This window comes from Pseudophryne corroboree, chromosome 3 (genome assembly GCF_028390025.1).
Source record: "Pseudophryne corroboree isolate aPseCor3 chromosome 3, aPseCor3.hap2, whole genome shotgun sequence".
Classification (NCBI taxonomy): domain Eukaryota; kingdom Metazoa; phylum Chordata; class Amphibia; order Anura; family Myobatrachidae; genus Pseudophryne; species Pseudophryne corroboree.
The window spans coordinates 656163053-656182200 of NC_086446.1; the positions used below are offsets into that span (position 1 = coordinate 656163053).

At 43.8% G+C, this 19148-nt stretch overlaps 1 protein-coding gene across 1 annotated transcript in view; it reads left to right on the forward strand.

The window, feature by feature from the left end:
- Positions 1-4216: 4216 nt before the first annotated feature.
- REEP3 (receptor accessory protein 3) overlaps positions 4217-19148 on the forward strand; it is a 211547-nt gene continuing 196615 nt past the window's right edge. Inside the window, exon 1 of the mRNA XM_063961825.1 lies at positions 4217-4498. Within this exon, the coding sequence (XP_063817895.1) occupies positions 4467-4498 (32 nt within the window). The 5' untranslated portion in view covers positions 4217-4466. The remainder of the gene's footprint in view (positions 4499-19148) is intronic.

Genomic DNA, 19148 nt, shown 5'->3' on the forward strand with positions numbered 1-19148 from the left:
GAATCCTCATTATCAGTGATTTGTAGGATTTGCTTAATAGCAACCACAAGGGCAGGGACATCAATTTGCAATGGAGAATACTCGTCAGAAACACCTGATTCAGTGTCTGACAGGACAGCATGCTCCCCCTCCTCTTCAGATGAAACATCTGACAGATTTGTAGATTGCGAGGAGGGAGCAGCCTGCTTAGATTACCCAGAGACACTAAAGTGACCTGGAGTAGATTTTTGTCTGACCAAGGAATGATTTAATTGCTGCAACTGGTTAGACAAATTTTCCGCCCAAGGCGGATTAACCATAGGGACAATTTGTGGCTGTAATGGCACAGGTGGTCCCATAGGGGGCGTAAGGTGTTCCACCAGAGTACCCTGTAGGTTTGTGAATGCAGCCCAGGGTGGCACCTGATTGGTTACCGGAGATGCGGACGGACTGGGAGATGTATGATACATAGTACACAGACCATCATACGCAGCTTCCCCCGTCTGGTAAATCTTTGGCGCATGCTCTGCATGATGCAGGAGCGTCCACAGACTTACTGCCCTTCTTGTTAGACAAATGCAACAACAGAGTGAATTAGTACGATAAAGCCAGACACAGTACAATACCTGCGAATAAATCCGTTAGTATGTGACTGTAGACACATTACACAACACCAGTGAATAAATCCAGTATTATGTGACTGAGTACACAGTAGAGTACACATAACAGGTAAATACTGTGACTCAGTATATATATATATGACCCTTACGCACCTAGTTCCTTAGGGTACAGAATATAGTGATAGATATCTCTGTGAAACACTGAAAGTGAAACCACACAGCAGATACAGGTACACACAGTCACAGGCATTACAGATAACTATTATGACAATAAAACTGCACTGAACTAGTTTATGTACAGATATATATATATATATATATATATATATATATATTGATGTAAGATCCGGCACTCAGAGGACAGTGTTACCTCCTAATAACTTGCTGGTGTGCCATCCAAGAGACGATTTTCCCATAGATATTGTAAAACAAAGGCGGCACTCCCAGACTTGTAAAGGTGAAGAAAACTTTATAGCAACATTTCGGGGGATCTCACCCCATCATCAGTATCCTGATGATGGGGTGAGACCCCCCGAAACGTTGCTATAAAGTTTTCTTCACCTTTACAAGTCTGGGAGTGCCGCCTTTGTTTTACAATATATATATATATATATATATATATATATATAAAAATAAAACACAGCACGGCCCTAGACCGGAGGTATGTATCAGAATACTCGTACAATATATTCTGTAATAGGTACACTTTTTCTTAACTAACGCTGTCTGTATAAAGACATGTAGAATACTCGCTGTATACAGGCGGCTTTACAAGGGAGACCTTGCCCTGCAGTCCCAGAGACTAGCCACAATTATGATTATAAGATGGAGCCCAGCGTCTCAGTCAGGTAGGGTGACCATAATATCCCTTTAATCTGGGACACATATGATATACACAGGTTCTGTGGCAGGCTAAAACCAGGTGAAATTCAGGCTAGAGTTTAACCAGCCACAGAACCTGTGTAAATCATAGGTGTGAAAAAAAGTATTTTATTTCCCCCAGCACCCTGAATGATAGCAGTAACCGGATATAAATCCCACAAAATATTAGAAATTATAGATCTCGGTTACATATATTTGCGCAAATGTATCATTCAGCCCCCAAGATCTTGCTTCCTACTTCAAGGAGAAGATTGGTAAGATCCGAGATGAAATAGTATGCTCTTCCTCAGCCAGTAACCTGCTCAGTTCTTTACCTGAACCCTCTGGCACTCTCTCTCCATTTGATCCCACAAATGAAGATGAAGTATCATCACTCTTCTCATCCTGCTTCTCTACTACTTCTCCTCTTGATCCTTTACCCTCACAAATAAGTAAAGCTCTGTCTCCGGTGCTCATCCCTACCTTAACTAACACCTGTAATCTCTCTCTCTACTGGTATTTTTCCTTCACTGTTCAAGCATGCAGTGATTACTCCCATTTTGAAAAAACTAAATTCTGACCCTAACTCTCTCTCAAACTTCCGCCCTATCTCTCAGCTCCCTTGTCTCTCTAAGCTACTTGAGAGACTTGCCGACACTCGACTCACACACTTTCTTAACTCACACAACTTATTGGACCCACTTCAGTCAGGCTTCCGTTCCCAACACTCCACAGAGACAGCACTGACTAAAGCGGTTAATGATTTGGTCACTACGAAGTCTAAAGGCCATTACTCACTACTTATTCTTCTAGCTCTATCTGCTGCCTTTGACACTGTTGACCACTCTCTTCTCATACAAACACTACAATACCTAGGTCTTAAAGACACAGCCCTTTCTTGGTTCCTATCTTACCTATCTCATCGCTCCTTCAGTGTTTGCTTCTCTGAATCCACCTCCTCTTTGCTACCTCTTTCAGTTGGAGTACTGCAAGGGTCAGTATTAGGTCCTCTGCTTTTCTCTATACCTCATCTCTAGTTAAACTAATCAGCTCTTTTGGATTTCAGTATCATCTGTACGCAGATGATACTCAAATCTACCTAATCTCCCCTGATTTGTCCCTATCTGTACTGGGCCATGTTACTGAATGCCTTTCTGCCATTTCATCTTGGATGACATCTCGCCACCTCAAACTTAATATTTCAAAATCAAAGCTAATTATATTTCCACTGGTTAATAGTAGGTACCAACCTGATATCTCTATCACTGTTGAAAACTTGACAATCAACCCTACCCCACAAGCTCGCTGCCTAGGTGTCATCCTTGACTCTGATCTGTCCTTTGTTCCCCACATTCAATCTGTCTCAAAATCATGTTACATGCATCTAAAAAACATATCCAAAATAAGACCATAATTTACACAAGACACTGCTAAAACTCTAATTTATGCTCTCATTATCTCCCGCATTGATTATTGCAATAGTCTCCTAACTGGTCTTCCCAAAACGAGACTCTCATCACTACAATCCATTCTGAATGCAGCGGCGTGGCTTATCTTCCTCGCTAGACGTTCATCGTCTGCAGATCCACTCTGTCAGTCCCTCCATTGGTTACCTGTATTCTACCGTATTCAATATAAAATACTTTTACTCACACACAAGGCCATTAACCAAACTACACCAACGTACATCACTTCGCTTATCTCAAAATATCTCCCAACCTGACTTCTCTGCTCTTCACAAGACCTGCATTTCTCATCCACACTCATTACTCGCTCCCACTCACGATTGTAGGACTTTCTACGGGCTGCACCCACTGTGTGGAATGCCTTACCACGCACAATAAGACTCTCCTCTGGTCTCCAAATCTTCAAGCGTTCCCTGAAAACTCACCTCTTCAGGCAAGCATATCAAATTCCAGACCGCTCACATAACTTTCATAAACCTTCCTATGAAATTACATCCACTCTGCACAGTCCACATATATCCTCACGTCTTCTCATTCTTCACTTTCCTTACATCTCGACATTCTTCACTTTTCCTTCATCAGTCCACACATATCCGAAGAAAGTGGTCGCAGCGGCGACCGCAAGAAGATTGACAAGAGGAAGGCGGAACCGGGCGGCAACTCACCGTTTTCGGGGAGTGGTGAGTCCAACGCAGGAGTGCCCAGGCGTTTGGAGGGCGGATGTCTGATGTCAATTCCGGGACCTGCAACGCTGGATCGATCGCACAGGGTAAGTAATTCATACCCTGGTCTTCTGTTACACAAAACGTTTTTTGCATAGCGGGGCTGCACAAGCGATCGCAGCCTTGCTATGCAAATGTACACTCCCCCATAGGCAGCGTCTAGTTGATCGCACGGGCAGCAAACTCGGAATGACCCCCTTTGCCCTTTACATTATAAGCAACAAGACCCTTTATCACCGCCATCATCATCATCACCACCAGCAGCAGCAGCAGCAGCAGCAGCAGCAGCAGGGTAACACCTGCATAAGGTGAGGAAAGGGATATGTATGTGCTGATGATTTATTAAACACAGTGTTGGGTCCTGGGCTATGGATGAGGTGCAGCCACCTGTGCCCCCACCAACAACATCATGTATATTACTATTTGGAGGGCACAGATAGCAGCGCCCGCCCTCCTCCTCCTCCTCACACTGCGCTACCGGGCACCGGGCCAAGAATTCCTCGCACAGCCAATCAGAGAGCGCGGAAGGGCGCAGAGGGGCGGGGCTAAACCTTTCCCCAGGTTTTTTTTTCTTCTCGTTCGTTCAGGCCGGAGAATTGGGGAGTGGGCGGGTGACGTAGCCGTAGTTTCCCGGGACCGTGCACATACACCCACACAGCAGCACGCCGTGGGGGTGCACCGGAGCCGCTCACCTCGCCGCTCACCTCGCCGCTCAAGGACACCTGGGAGACCCTGGCATCTACCTCGCCAGTGGCGCTGTCCATCGCTTGTGGGAAGGGGGACCTCTGCCAGGCTAGAGCCCGGGCGGTGCCAGCAAGATGGTGTCGTGGATCATCTCTAAAGCCGTGGTGTAAGTCACCTCCCAATTACTCTTTTGCTTCCTGCAGCTCTCACCCCTCTCATGTCACTGCCATCTGGGGTCCAGGCCTCATGGGCAGCGGGGAAAGGGTTAAATAGCCTGTGTTGTTGTATGGTAATAACATCACTGTGCTCTATCTATCTATCTATCTATCTATCTATCAGTGCTGTCTCCTTTCTAATATTCTACTATCAGCTGTATTTATGTAATATTGGATTTATCTAACATCAGTTATGTCTGTCTCATAGCTATTTCATCTGTATATCTATGTCCTATATATTTATCTATCTCCTGTCTCTAGCATTCTATCTGACTATCAGTTTCTCCATCTCCCATCTATGTCCTGTGTATTCATCTCATGTGTCTATAATATTGTTTCTATAAATCTCATATCTTTCTATCTAGTACTGTATCTGCCATATTTATCTGTATGTTCTATGACTCAGTATGTGTATCTCCCTGTGATAGCAATGCATGCAGTAATTCACGCTGTAGAATGTAGGGGATGAGTGTTACATGCACTGTAGTCTTTGCTGCATGTTCTTGCTGTGGTGAGTGGCCAGGCGTGGAGGTGACATGTTACATGGAGCGGAGGTTATTTCTGTCACCTTACTGTGTAGTGTCCTAGGGATGAGCTCTGTGGGTTGGGCGTTGGGTTGGGGCCTGCTGCACGATATGGGAATCTACTTCCACAACTAGTGTCACGCAGCTTTGTAGAGAGTGTCTTTTTGTTTTCTTTTTTTTCCCTGGTTTACGTTTTGATCTTATCGCTTTGTTGATCCTATTTTACAGTTGAAGTCTGACATCTCATCCTTTATATTGAGGAATATATAAATGGGTGTAGGTCTGACACAGTCTGTAGATTAGTTTAGTTTATAACAGGGTTCTCATCCTTTTGGCCATGAACAGTGTGTTGGCTTTAGTCAGTAAAGTAAATGCCAGCCTACCACTGCTGTAACCCTGCATTGTACAATATGAAGGCGTTGGACTTGGTTGTTGATATAACTTTGAGAACACTCAGTTACCTTTTTTTTTTTCTTCTTCATTCTGCACTAGCCTGATATGTTATCTAGTGTTTATCTAGCTGTGTTTATACAGCCTCTTTTATTTAGCTGTATAAGCTTCCTGTCCCGGAATATAGAGCTCACAGCTGACTGACATTGTTACTTATACTAACTACTTATTTGATAAATAATTTACTAACTACTTATGCAGTTATGTACGTGTAATGGATAAAGCAGGTGTGTGTTGACTGTAATGGAGGGGTGTGTTGCTGGCCACTTGTTTTGAAGTTGTAAGTGAGAAGTAGGAATTGGTGGGGGTAGTGGCATAGCTGAAATGGTGCTAGAACTTCCCAGTTTATTAATATATCAATGATCGCTTTGGCCGGTTTTCCCTTGCAGTAACCTCATAGCTGATGTCTGAGCAGCAGATGAGTGTTTGCACTTCTACCAGTCCATTATCTTCTACTTGAAATCCTGTTCAAGCAGTTACTTATTTAGTAAACAAAAAAAAATTGTGTTTTTGCTTTAATTTTTCAGATTTTTCATTGATAAAGCCACTGAAATAGCGACATAGATAGCTTGGCCATTAATGCTCTTTGACAGATATCAGAAATTGCAGAGAACATCTTTGGGCCACATGCCCAGGCTTTCACGTTAGCAGAGTAATCTCTGTGTAATCCATATTGGTGCTGGCACCATTTTCTCATATCTAACGAACTGTATACTATAATATATGTAGTATTATTATATAATATAATCTTCCTACTCTCTCAGATATCTGGGCACCTCCAAGTGTTGTGGCATTCTCCTGGATTCCCAGAGGAATTTGGCAGCTTCCTGCAAATTATGACGTCGGCAAGGACTTTATTACATGAATGTGGCATTATTCAGAGATGGGTTGCTTGCCTTTTGGACCATACCACTAGGATCAGTATAATATTATAATGTGACGTACTTTAATTCTTTAAGTTTTGCAGCCTGTGGTGTGCCAAAATGATCTATCACAAAGTGTGTGTTATTGTGCTGTACTATGCGTTAAGCTGACACCTGGGGTCTGAGAAAATTGGCACATTGACACTTGGATCCCAGTGCAGAAACTGTTACACACCACTGCTGTAAGTTATAATAATATCTTCTGCTGGTAAGCTTACAGAAATTCATGACACACGCAGGTTACATAATGTTTGCTTCTGTAATGAGCCATGATGTTTTGCAAGTAAAAACCTGCTCAGCCATGTTCAGTACGCTAAATATAATGTTGGATCAAAACCTGTTTATCACATTTCAAATGTGAACTCTGTCCAGGACCAGTCAGCAACCACATCTTCTACATTTCCAGTGTAGAATAGAAACCTAAATAGGAACTGTTGGATTGTGGGAGGAAACTGGAGTACCCAGAGGAAACCCACGCAAGTATGGGGGAGAATATACAAATGCCACACAGTTAGGGCTGTGGTGGGTCAGTGCTGTGAGACAGTAATTCTAAATATGACATCATCCGCACAGCCAAAATAATTTGTGTACTTCTTTTATATACATTATTTTGCTATTGTGACAAACATGAAAGTAAATAAGGTTTCTAAAATGCAGGTATTCAATCGGAAAGATTTTTTATTTTCTGAATAGAAAGAATTGGATATTAATTGGCTACATAAAAAGATTTGGGGACTAAAATAGAGGTCTGGGCCTATGACAGGGCAGCAGAGCAGAAGTGGTTACAATTGTTCCCATTGGCGGAAGGTCTAATGCATGCAGTAATTTTATTTTTGTTTTTTTAATGTTTTATTGAAAGGTTAACATATAGTATAGTACATTTGGGTAAGAGTACAAAATACCAGGAAAAAGCAGGGAATATCCAGAGTGCGTTAAAGTGTGCATCAAAAAGTGTCTTGGTCTTGGCAGCAAGTGTCCACAATACACCCTTATTAACAGTCAGGACAATCAACAATAAAAGAGAACAATTTTGTATGGTAATAAGAACATACATTATTGGTTTCGAGAGAGGTGTACAACAGCCATAAAAAATGACGGGCAAAAAAAAACCCCACTCAAATATTATATGAGGATAGTTCAATAAGTAAGATAACAAGAACATTTTATTAAGAAAGACTCGCATGGTGCACAATGCTGTGTAATTAGAGACTTGTATTACAGCATGTAAATCCCTGACCCAGTAGAGGTCAGAGGTTTATTTCCCCAGCACACATGCCAGGAAGCTATAAATAGACATTTATGTGTAGGGTATCTGCTGTGAGACAGACCTTTCCACTTACATTCGAGACCTGTATCATTTTTTGACTACAAAGAATGGAAATAGTTGCTACAATATTAGTTACAATTGTATCAAGTTTGCAATAGCTTTAATGTGGCTAGTAAAGAAAATCCGTCTGGAAGCTGCAAAATAGTTTTAAATAGATTAAAGTAAATCTAGTATTGCGTTACAATAGTAGGGGGTTACAAAATAGTAATGACTTCATCATTTAGGGGTGTATTAACTAGGACCCAACTGTATTAAGCTTTAACAAGAGAAAAGGGGCAGATGTATTAAGCTTTAACAAGAGAAAAGGGGAAGATGTATTAAGCTTGGAGAAGGGACAAAGAAGTGATAAAGCAGTGATAAGTGCAAGGTGATAACGCACCAGCCAGTCAGCTCCTGTAATTTTTTTCAAATCCGTAATGACTGGCTGGTGCGTTATCACCATGCGCTTATCACTTCTTTATTCCTTCTCCAGGTTAATACATCTGCCCCAAAGTGGAGATGGATAAAAAGTGATAAATGACCATACAGTAAGCTTCTGTCATTTTTGAAACCCCGCCTGTGACATGTCAGTTAGGAAGATGATTGGCTGGTCATTTATCACTCTTTATCCTACTCCACTTTATCTCTTGTTAAGTCTTAATACATTTGGGCCTAGATTTGTTAGAATTCATTAAGTAGATGGGTAAGTCAGAATCTAAATGATGTTTGTGGTGTTAAACAGACTTTTCAGGTGTGGTGTTAGTGGACACAAGCAGCTGACTCTAGCACAGATTTGGTTACAGAGATATGAAAGAAGAGACAGCTGAGAGACACTGGCTGGTGATTGTCAAAAGAGATCTATGAGAAGAAGTGTTGAGTTAGGTGTCAACGGAATAGGGATGGTACTGAAAGCCAAACCTGCTGATCGAATTTCCAAACGGAGAAGTTTAATGAGAGAACAGAAGGGTACCAGTACTAGACATTGTACTCTGGGCAAATGACTTTGCAGGAGTATGGGATGACCTGCTATATTAATGTGGCAGTTGGAGCTAGAAGACAAAAAACATGATAACAGGCTTACCATGCTATCCAGTTAAACCGTGACACTTTTGAAATACACAGGTTCAGGTCTTAGATAATATGAGATGCCCCTGTGGCTCCCTATTGAAGTATATTGAAAATCTGAATGGGAATCCTCCGTATTGCCGTAAATGATGTTACTTGAAGGCCAGGGTGGAATGCGGAAGAGGTCCTGTTTGATAGCCGCAATCGGAAGCGATGTGGTCTGAAGTGCTGCTGAAGCTGCTCTGATTGGTTGACACAACCGGAGATGACGCAGCCTTGGGAGTTTTGATTAGCTCTAATGTTATGAGGGCTATGCTCATTTGGTATTAGGGCTGTGTGGATCTTTTCAATATACGGTATGGCGGTAATGTGTTTGTTGATAGGGGAACACTGTAGAAAAAAACGTATATTTTGGTAGAATGAAACTGCATTCGGGTAGTCTATTTCCGGGATGTGATGCTGGAATGCTGAAGTACTGGTTTTGGAGCATTTTTTGACTGCTGATCAGACATATATAGGGAGCCACAGGGGCATGTTACGTTTATATGACAATGGAGTGATAATTGCTGCTGATTTGCTGTGTGGATGTGACTCTTGAAAAAGGTTTGAATCTAGACCGAAACATTGAGAATATGCATTTTGGATATGTAAGAAATAAAATTGGCATATATACTTTTTGATGAAAATCCTGGTGAGTGCCCCTCTGTTTGCTCTGTAAGAATATTGAACTGTGTTGGTCAGAGTAGGATTCACCCCTGTTGTTTCTATGGACATATAAAGATGTGAGTGCGACCTGTTATATTAGTAATTATAATGCTAGCTTGGCTTTTGTACCTTGAACTGCACCACCCCTAGAACATTAAGCGTATATGTTTTAGTATCTGATGGAATTAAGGTATATCTGACGTTTATTAGTCACATACTGTAAATGGGAAGTTCTTTGAAGAAACATGAAACAAGTTGCAGAAAATGTATCTATTGTTTATGCTTCTTTAAACTAGTCTTGCAAGAAATTAAAGGACTGGTTTAAGTATTCACTTTACTTACAGGAGGTTATATAGAGCTCAGTGCAGACCCCATATCTGATACTGTGTGCAAGGTCTTTTCAGTAACTGTGGCCCTTCATCAGCATGCTGCTAAAATGGGAAGACACAGGCTGGATCTGCATGAAGACGCTTTATAAATGACAGGTCATGTCTAGAGCTGTTTAGGCATTTACTCTACCTTTGTCCGATCTCAAATGGAATGGGAACATTATTCTAGACACCTTTTTTTATTAAAGGGATTTGTGTTAAGGATTTCCAGACTGGTGTATACAAGATCTACATGCATTGGGTCTACAGTCATTCGGTCTACATTGTTAAAAGGTCAATCTGACAATGATCGACAGACAATTTATTTATTTTTTCTGGGGGGGGGGGGAAGGGAAGAGTGGGGATCGTTTTTCATCAGGGATCACCATTTGTGGGGAAAAAACGGGCCCTCGCGGCTCGCTTTGCTTGCACAGTGCCTCGCTACCCTCTGCTTCATTCGCCGCAAGGTTACTAAAGGTTATGATTTGTTACATGGATAATCAAGGATGGAAAAAGTCCAAAATCATGGAAAAAAACGAACCTGTCGGCCTTGTGCCTGTCAACCTTATGGGGTCGACCAAATGTATGTTGACAAAGGCTGAATCCTTTTCCAGACCACTGGAATCAGGTATATGATGTATTAATGGGGTCAGATATATGCAGTACTTAATAGAGACTTGCTGCTGATTTCAGAGGCAGGTACTTCTAATGAATACCTAGAATATCACTGTGAGATCTGTGACCATAGACAAGAATCAGAAATTGATCTACAACAGTGATTCTCATCCATGTCCCGCGGTGTCGGCAAACCTGCGTCTTCTGGACAAATTAGTGGAACCAGTAATTAATACACCTGTGTTCCCGAGAGTAAACAAAAAGCGTGTGCTGTTCGTGTGCCTTGAGGACAGGTTTGACAACCATTTGTTCTACTATAATTCGTTGTTTTTCCATTTGCGGCCAAATTATTGTTTCAGTTGAGATTTATTGTTGCTCGTCAGAGTTGCTCATGAATACCATAAAACAGTAAGGAAGAGGACAAATATCATAGTCTGTTTTTATAAAGGAATGGATTATCTCACAAAAGGTGGGTTCCTGAACGTCTGATCCCTGCAGTTCTGCAACTTCATGGGAATACGGGTTACTGCTACAAAATTATGTATTAGGTTAGCTATAGGGGTATATGTATCAAAGCTTGCAGAAAAAGTACCAACCAATCAGCTCCTAACTGTCAGCTTACAGGCTGTGTTTTGGAGATGACAGACTGGAGCTAATTGGTACTTTATTTCTCTCTATTTTATCTCTCACCAAGCTTTGATGTATATGTTCCTTAGGCCGGGCGCACACTACGCCGATATCGGCCCAATTTGATGAATCTGGGCAAATCGGAATGTGTGTGCCTGATTTGTGCACTCTTGCGGTTGTTAGCGATGCCTTCTGGTCGGCCCTGCTGCAGGTTCAACCAGAAGACATCGCGAACATTGCCATGCTGCCGAATGTAGCATAGCATCCTCCATCACTCCATCTCTCCCCTGCATCGGCAAGTGTGTGTGTGCACTCACCGATGTAGGGTGCCACTGCCTGCTGAATCGGTCGGCTACACATTGTTCTGTTGTGTAGCTGGCTTTAGGGGGTAATTCTGAGTTGATCGCTGCAGCAAATTTGTTAGCTAATGGGCAAAACCATGTGCACTGCAGGGGTGGGGGGGGGCAGATGTAGCATGTGCAGAGAGAGTTAGATTTGGGTGGGTTATATTGTTTCTGTGCAGGGCTTTATTTTTACACTGCAATCTAGATTTCAGTTTGAACACACCCCACCCAAATCTAACTCTTTCTGTACGTGTTATATCTGCCCCCCCCCCCCCCCCCCCCGCAGTGCACATGGTTTTGAACATTAGCATACAAATTTGCTGCTGCGATCAGTTCTGAATTAGGCCCCTAGTCTTTAATGTGCAAGAAGCCATTATTTTGCAGAAAGTTAGATATTGTCAACTTCATTCTAGGTCAGAAAGTGCAATAGATAGCTGCCAAAAAGTTCACATGCGGCCCTTATACAGAAGAGTACACTGTAGATTTGGTAAATCAATAGCTATGGTGAAAAAATCTCATTAATGGCTAGTATGGGCAGCCGTTTATGGACTCCTCTCTTTGCATTCAACCCAGAGTCATGAAAATGTCACTTTGACCAACACTGTCCTACATACTCCTCCTTATTGTTACTACATACTCCTCCTTACTGTTGTAGCAATATAATACGTTTGGTTGCAGAATCTTCAAGGCACGTAGAATAAAAGCATTTTATTTACTTTAATATTATACTTGATTAAATAGTCCATAACTAAAACTCTTTCTTTTTATAATGTCTATGGCAAATGAGTCTGAGCATGATCCATGTTATGCCTTGAACACGTGCCGCAGCTTCATTTATAATCGTTCTAATGCTAACGAAGGTTCAGTCACTGACTGCACTAATATCCTGGGCATGCAGAGACAGATGAGCTAATCGTATAACTCCAGTGCTGTGAGGTATAATAACCCCTTGTGGAAGAAACTCCCTTTAGTGGAATGCTCCATTTTTACTCCCTGCTCTGTGTAAAGACCAAGGCGGTAATTCAGAGTTGATTGCAGCAGCAAATTTGTTAGCAGTTGGGCAAAACCATATGCACTGCAGATAGGGCAGATCTAACATGTGCAGAGAGAGTTAGATTTGGGTGGGTTACTTTGTTTCTGTGCAGGGTAAATACTGGCTGCTTTATTTTTACACTGCAATTTAGATTTCAGTTTGAACACACCCCACCTAAATCTAACTCTCTCTGTACATGTTATATATGTTATATCTACCCCCCCCCCCGCATTGCACTTGGTTTTGCCCATTAGAGAAAGATTTTGTCCTTTGCGATCAACCCTGAATTAGGCCCAAGCACTCATACAGACTCATTTTTTCAAGTGAAAAAATTTTTGCTCTAAAAAAACTTGATGCATCGTACATCTGGATGGAGAACCACAAAATGGATATCTGGCCGGGGACTATGAATTTATCAAAGCAGCCCTGCTTAAAATGCAAGTGTTCTATTAGACCACCACATACAGTATCTGCCAACATTCCCCAATGGATGCCTAAAACAAAATAATCCACATGCCCTATCCACACAACAACACCCGTGTCAAATGAGACCATGCTTCTTCTCCCTGTAGGCCATGTTAAAGGAAAAAAAAAAGTTGTCCAGGCTGTCCCGGGAAGATTGGTACTGTTGGTAAATCTATATATCCATAGATATCCAAGCTGATATGTGACAATAACGTGCCAAAACACATGAGAAACAATTTGCGGACACAGTTCTTAATTGACCTATTTGTCAAGGTCATCACATGTCTGAATTTGGTGTGTGTTCCTTGATTTTGTGCGCGTTTAATGTTGTGTATTTTTTAAGCCTTTGATTAACCATTGGTCCATTATTTATACAGGTGAAACTCAGAAAATTAGAATATCGTGCAAAAGTTAATTTATTTCAGTAATTCAACTTAAAAGGTGAAACTAATATATTATATAGACTCATTACATGCAAAGTGAGATATTTCAAGTCTTTATTTGTTATAATTTTGATGATAAGAAAACCCAAAATCACAGAAAATTTGAATATTACATAAACTCAATAAAAAAGGATTTTAAAAACAGAAATGTTGGCCCTCTGAAAAGTATAATCATGCATATGTACTCAGTACTTGGTTTGGGCCCCTTTCTCTAACGTCCTAAGTGGATGCTGGGGACTCCGTCAGCACCATGGGGTTTAGCGGCTCCGCAGGAGACAGGGCACAATAATAAAAGCTTTAGGAGCAGGTGGTGTGCACTGGCTCCTCCCCCTATGACCCTCCTCCAAGCCTCAGTTAGATTTTTGTGCCCGGCCGAGAAGGGTGCAATCTAGGTGGCTCTCCTGAGCTGCTTAGAATAAAAGTTTAAGTTAGGTTTTTTATTTTCAGTGAGTCCTGCTGGCAACAGGCTCACTGCTACGAGGGACTTAGGGGAGAGAAGTAAACTCACCTGCGTGCAGGATGGATTTGCTTCTTAGGCTACTGGACACCATTAGCTCCAGAGGGAGTCGGAACACAGGTCTCACCCTGGGGTTCGTCCCGGAGCCGTGCCGCCGACCCCCCTTGCAGATGCCGAAGTTGAAGAGGTCCAGAGGTCCAGAAACAGGCGGCAGAAGACTTTCAGTCTTCATAAGGTAGCGCACAGCACTGCAGCTGTGCGCCATTGTTGTCAGCACACTTCATACCAGCGGTCACTGAGGGTGCAGGGCGCTGGGGGGGGCGCCCTGGGCAGCAATGTATTATACCTTTTTTATGGCTAAAATACATCACATATAGCCCTTGAGGCTATAGGGATGTATTTAACCCCTGCCAGATCTCACAAACTCCGGGAGAAGAGCCCGCCGTTTTAGGGGGCGGGGCCTATTCTCCTCAGCACACGGCGCCATTTTCCTGCTCAGCTCTGCTGTGAGGAAGGCTCCCAGGCTCTCCCCTGCACTGCACTACAGAAACAGGGTTAAAACAGAGAGGGGGGGCACTTATTTGGCAATATGATTACATATGTGAAAATGCTATAAGGGAAAACACTTGTATAAGGGGTTGTCCCTGTATAATTATAGCGTTTTTGGTGTGTGCTGGCAAACTCTCCCTCTGTCTCCCCAAAGGGCTAGTGGGGTCCTGTCCTCTATCAGAGCATTCCCTGTGTGTGTGCTGTGTGTCGGTACGTGTGTGTCGACATGTAGGAGGACGATGTTGGTGAGGAGGCGGAGCAAATTGCCTGTATTGGTGATGTCACTCTCTAGGGAGTCGACACCGGAATGGATGGCTTATTTAGGAATTACGTGATAATGTCAACACGATGCAAGGTCGGTTGACGACATGAGACGGCCGGCAAACAAATTAGTACCTGTCCAGGCGTCTCAGACACCGTCAGGGGCTTGTAAAAACGCCCATTTACCTCAGTTGGTCGACACAGACACGGACACTGACTTCAGTGTCGACGGTGAAGAAACAAACGTATTTTCCTTTAGGGCCACACGTTGCATGTTAAGGGCAATGAAGGAGGTGTTACATATTTCTGATACTACAAGTACCACAAATAAGGGTATTATGTAGGGTGGGAATAATCTACTTGTAGTTTTTCCTGAATCAGATAAATTAAAGTGTGTGATGATACGTGGGTTTCCTCCGATAGAAAATTATTGGAGGTATACCCTTTCCCGCCAGAAGTGAGGGCGAGTTGGGAAACACACCTTAGGGTGGATAAGGCGCTCACACGCTTATAAAAACAAGTGGCGTTACCGTCTCCAGATACGGCCGCCCTCAAAGAGCCAGCTGATAGGAAGCTGAAAAATATCCTAAAAAGTATATACACACATACTGGTGTTATACTACGACCAGCAATCGCCTCAGCCTGGATGTGCAGCGCTGGGGGGGCTTGGTCGGATTTCCTGACTGAAAATATTGATACCCTTGACAGGAACAATATTTTATTGACTATAGAGCATTTTAAGGATGCATTTCTATATATGCGAGATGCGCAGAGGGATATTTGCATTCTGGCATCAAGAGTAGATGTGATGTCCATATCTGCCAGACGATGTTTATAGACACGACAGTGGTCAGGTGATGCAGATTCCAGACGGCACATGGAAGTATTGCCGTATAAAGGGGCGGTACATCGGACCTGGTGGCCATGGCAACAGCTGGAAAATCCACTTTTGTTACCCCAAGTCACATCTCAGCAGAAAAGGACACAGTCTTTTCAGTCTCAGTCCTTTCGTACCCATGAAGGCAGGCGGGCAAAAGGCCAGCCATATCTGCCCAGGGTTAGAGGAAAGGGAAAAAGACTGCAGCAGGCAGCCCATTCCCAGGAACAGAAGTCCTCCACAGCTTCTGCCAAGTCCGCAGCATGACGCTGGGGCCATACAAGCGGACTCAGGTGCGGTGGGGGGTCATCTCAAGAGTTTCAGCACGCAGTGGGCTCACTCGCAAGTGGACTCCTGGATCCTACACGTAGTATCCCAGGTGTATATTGGAAATTCGAGACGTCTTCCCCTCACAAGTTCCTGAAGTCTGCTTTACCAACGTCTCCCTCCGACAGGGAGGCAGTATTGGGAAAAAATTCACAGGCTGTATTCCCAGCAGGTGATAATCAAAGTACCCCTCCTACAACAAGGGAAGGGGTATTATTCCACACTATATTGTGGTACTGAAGCCAAACGGCTCGGTGAGATCTAAAAGATTTGAACAATTACATACAAGGGTTCAAATCAAGATGGAGTCACTCAGAGCAGTGATAGCGAACCAGGACGATATGGTGTCACTGGATATCAGGGACGCTTACCTACATGTCCAAATTTTGCCCTTCTCACCAAGGGTATCTCAGGTTCGTGGTACAGAACTGTCACTATCAGTTCAGAAGCTGCCGTTTGGATTGTCCACGGCACCCCGGGTCTTTACCATGGTAATGGCCGAAATGATGATTCTTCCTAAAAGAAATATGGACGCTTTCCTGATAAGGGCAAGGTCCAGAGAACAGTTGGCGGCCGGAGTAGCACTATCTCAAGTAGTTCTACGACAGCACGAGTGGATTCTAAATATTCCAAAATCGCAGCTTTTTCCGACGACACGTCTAATGTTCCTAGGAATGATTCTGGACACAGTCCAGAAAAGGATGTTTTCTCCCGGAGAAGAAGGCCAGGGAGTTATCCGAGCTAGTCAGGAACCTCCTAAAACCAGGAAAAGTATCAGTGCATCATTGCACAAGGGTCCTGTGAAAAATGGTGGTTTCTTACAAAGCGATCCCATTCGGTAGATTTCACGCAAGAACCTTTCAGTGGAATCTGCTGGGAAAATGGTCCGGATCGCATCTTCAGATGCATCAGCGGATAACCCTGTCTCCAAGGACAAGGGTGTTTTCTTCTGCGGTGGCTGCAGAGTGCTCATCTATGAAAGGGCCGCAGATTCGACATTCAGGACTGGGTCCTGGTGACCACGGATGCCAGCCTGAGTGGCTGGGGAGCAGTCACACAAGGAAAAAATTTCCAGGGAGTGTGATCAAGTCTGGAGACTTCTCTCCACATAAATATACTGGAGCTAAGGGCAATTTACAAGGCTCTAAGCTTAGCAAGACCTCTGCTTCAAGGTCAGCCGGTATTGATCCAGTGGGACAACATCACGGCAGTCGCCCACGTAAACAGACAGGGCGGCACATGAAGCAGGAGGGAAATGGCAGAAACTGCAAGGATTCTTCGCTGGGCGGAAAATCATGTGATAACACTCTCAGCAGTGTTAATTCCGGGAGTGGAAAACTGGGAAGCAGACTTCCTCAGCAGGCATAACCTCCACCCGGGAGAGTGGGGACTTCAGCGGGAAGTCTTCCACATGATGGTAAACCGTTGGGAAAAACCAAAGGTGGACATGATGGCGTCCCGCCTGAACAAAAAACTAGACAAATATTGCGCCAGGTCAAGGGACCCTCAGGCAATAGTGGTGGACGCTCTGGTAACACTGTGGGTGTACCAGTCAGGGTATGTGTTCCCTCCTATGCATCTCATACCAAAAGTACTGAGAATCATAAGAAGGAGATGAGTAAGAACGATACTCGTGGTTCCGGATGGGTCAAGAAGGACTTGGTACCCGGAACTTCAAGAGATGCTCACGGAAGAACCGTGGCCTCTACCTTTAAGAAAGGACCTGCTCCAGCAGGGGCCTTGTCTGTTCCAAGACTTACCGCGGCTGCGTTTGACGGCATGGCAGTTGAACGCCGGATTCTGAAAGGGCATTCCAGATGAAGTCATCCCTACCCTGGTCGAAGCCAGGAAGGATGTAACCGCAAAACATTTTCACCGCATTTGGCGAAAATATGTTGCGTGGTGTGAGGCCAAGAAGGTCCCTACAGAGGAATTCCAACTGGGTCGTTTCCTACATTTCCTGAAAACAGGACTGTCTATGGGCCTAAAATTAGGGTCCATTAAGGTTCAAATTTCGACCCTGTCGAATTTCTTCCAGAAAGAACTGGCTTCAGTGCCTGAAGTTCAGACGTTTGTAAAAGGGGTACTGCATATACAGCCTCCTTTTGTGCCCCCAGTGGCACCTTGGGATCTCAATGTTGTTTTGAGTTTCCTAAAGTCACATTGGTTTGATCCACTCACCACTGTGGAATTAAAATATTTCACATGGAAGGTGAAGATTCTATTAGCCCTGGCTTCAGCCAGGCGTGTGTCAGAATGGGCGGCTTTATCATATAAAAGCCCTTACTTAATTTTTCATTCTGACAGGGCAGAATTGAGGACTCATCCTCAATTTCTCCTTAAGGTGTTTTCTGTTTTTCACATGAACTAACCTATTGTGGTACCTGCGGCTACTAGGGACTTGGAGGACTCCAAGTTACTTGACGTTGTCAGGGCCCTGAAAATATATGTTTCCAGGACGACTGGAGTCAGAAAATCTGACTCGCTGTTTAGCCTGTATGCACCCAACAAGATGGGTGTTCCTGCTTCTAAGCAGACGATTGCTCGCTGGATTTGTAGTACAATTCAGCTTGCACATTCTGTGGCAGGCTTGCCACAGCTAAAATCAGTAAAAGCCCATTCCACAAGGAAGTGGGCTCATCTTGGGCGGCTGCCCGAGGGGTCTCGGCTTTACAACTTTGCCGAGCTGCTACTTGGTCAGGGGCACACCCTGACTGAGGAGGACCTGGAGTTCTCTCATTCGGTGCTGCAGAGTCATCCGCACTCTCCCGCCCGTTTGGGAGCTTTGGTATAATCCCCATGGTGCTGACGGAGTCCCCAGCATCCACTTAGGACGTTAGAGAAAATAAGAATTTACTTACCGATAATTCTATTTCTCGTAGTCCGTAGTGGATGCTGGGCGCCCATCCCAAGTGCGGATTGTCTGCAATACTTGTACATAGTTATTGTTACAAAAATCGGATTATTCTTGTTGTGAGCCATCTTTTCAGAGGCTCCTTCGTTGTTATCATACTGTTAACTGGGTTCAGATCACAGGTTGTACGGTGTGATTGGTGTGGCTGGTATGAGTCTTACCCGGGATTCAATATCCTTCCTTATTATGCACGCTCGTCCGGGCACAGTGTCCTAACTGAGGCTTGGAGGAGGGTCATAGGGGGAGGAGCCAGTGCACACCACCTGATCCTAAAGCTTTTATTATTGTGCCCTGTCTCCTGCGGAGCCGCTAAACCCCATGGTGCTGACGGAGTCCCCAGCATCCACT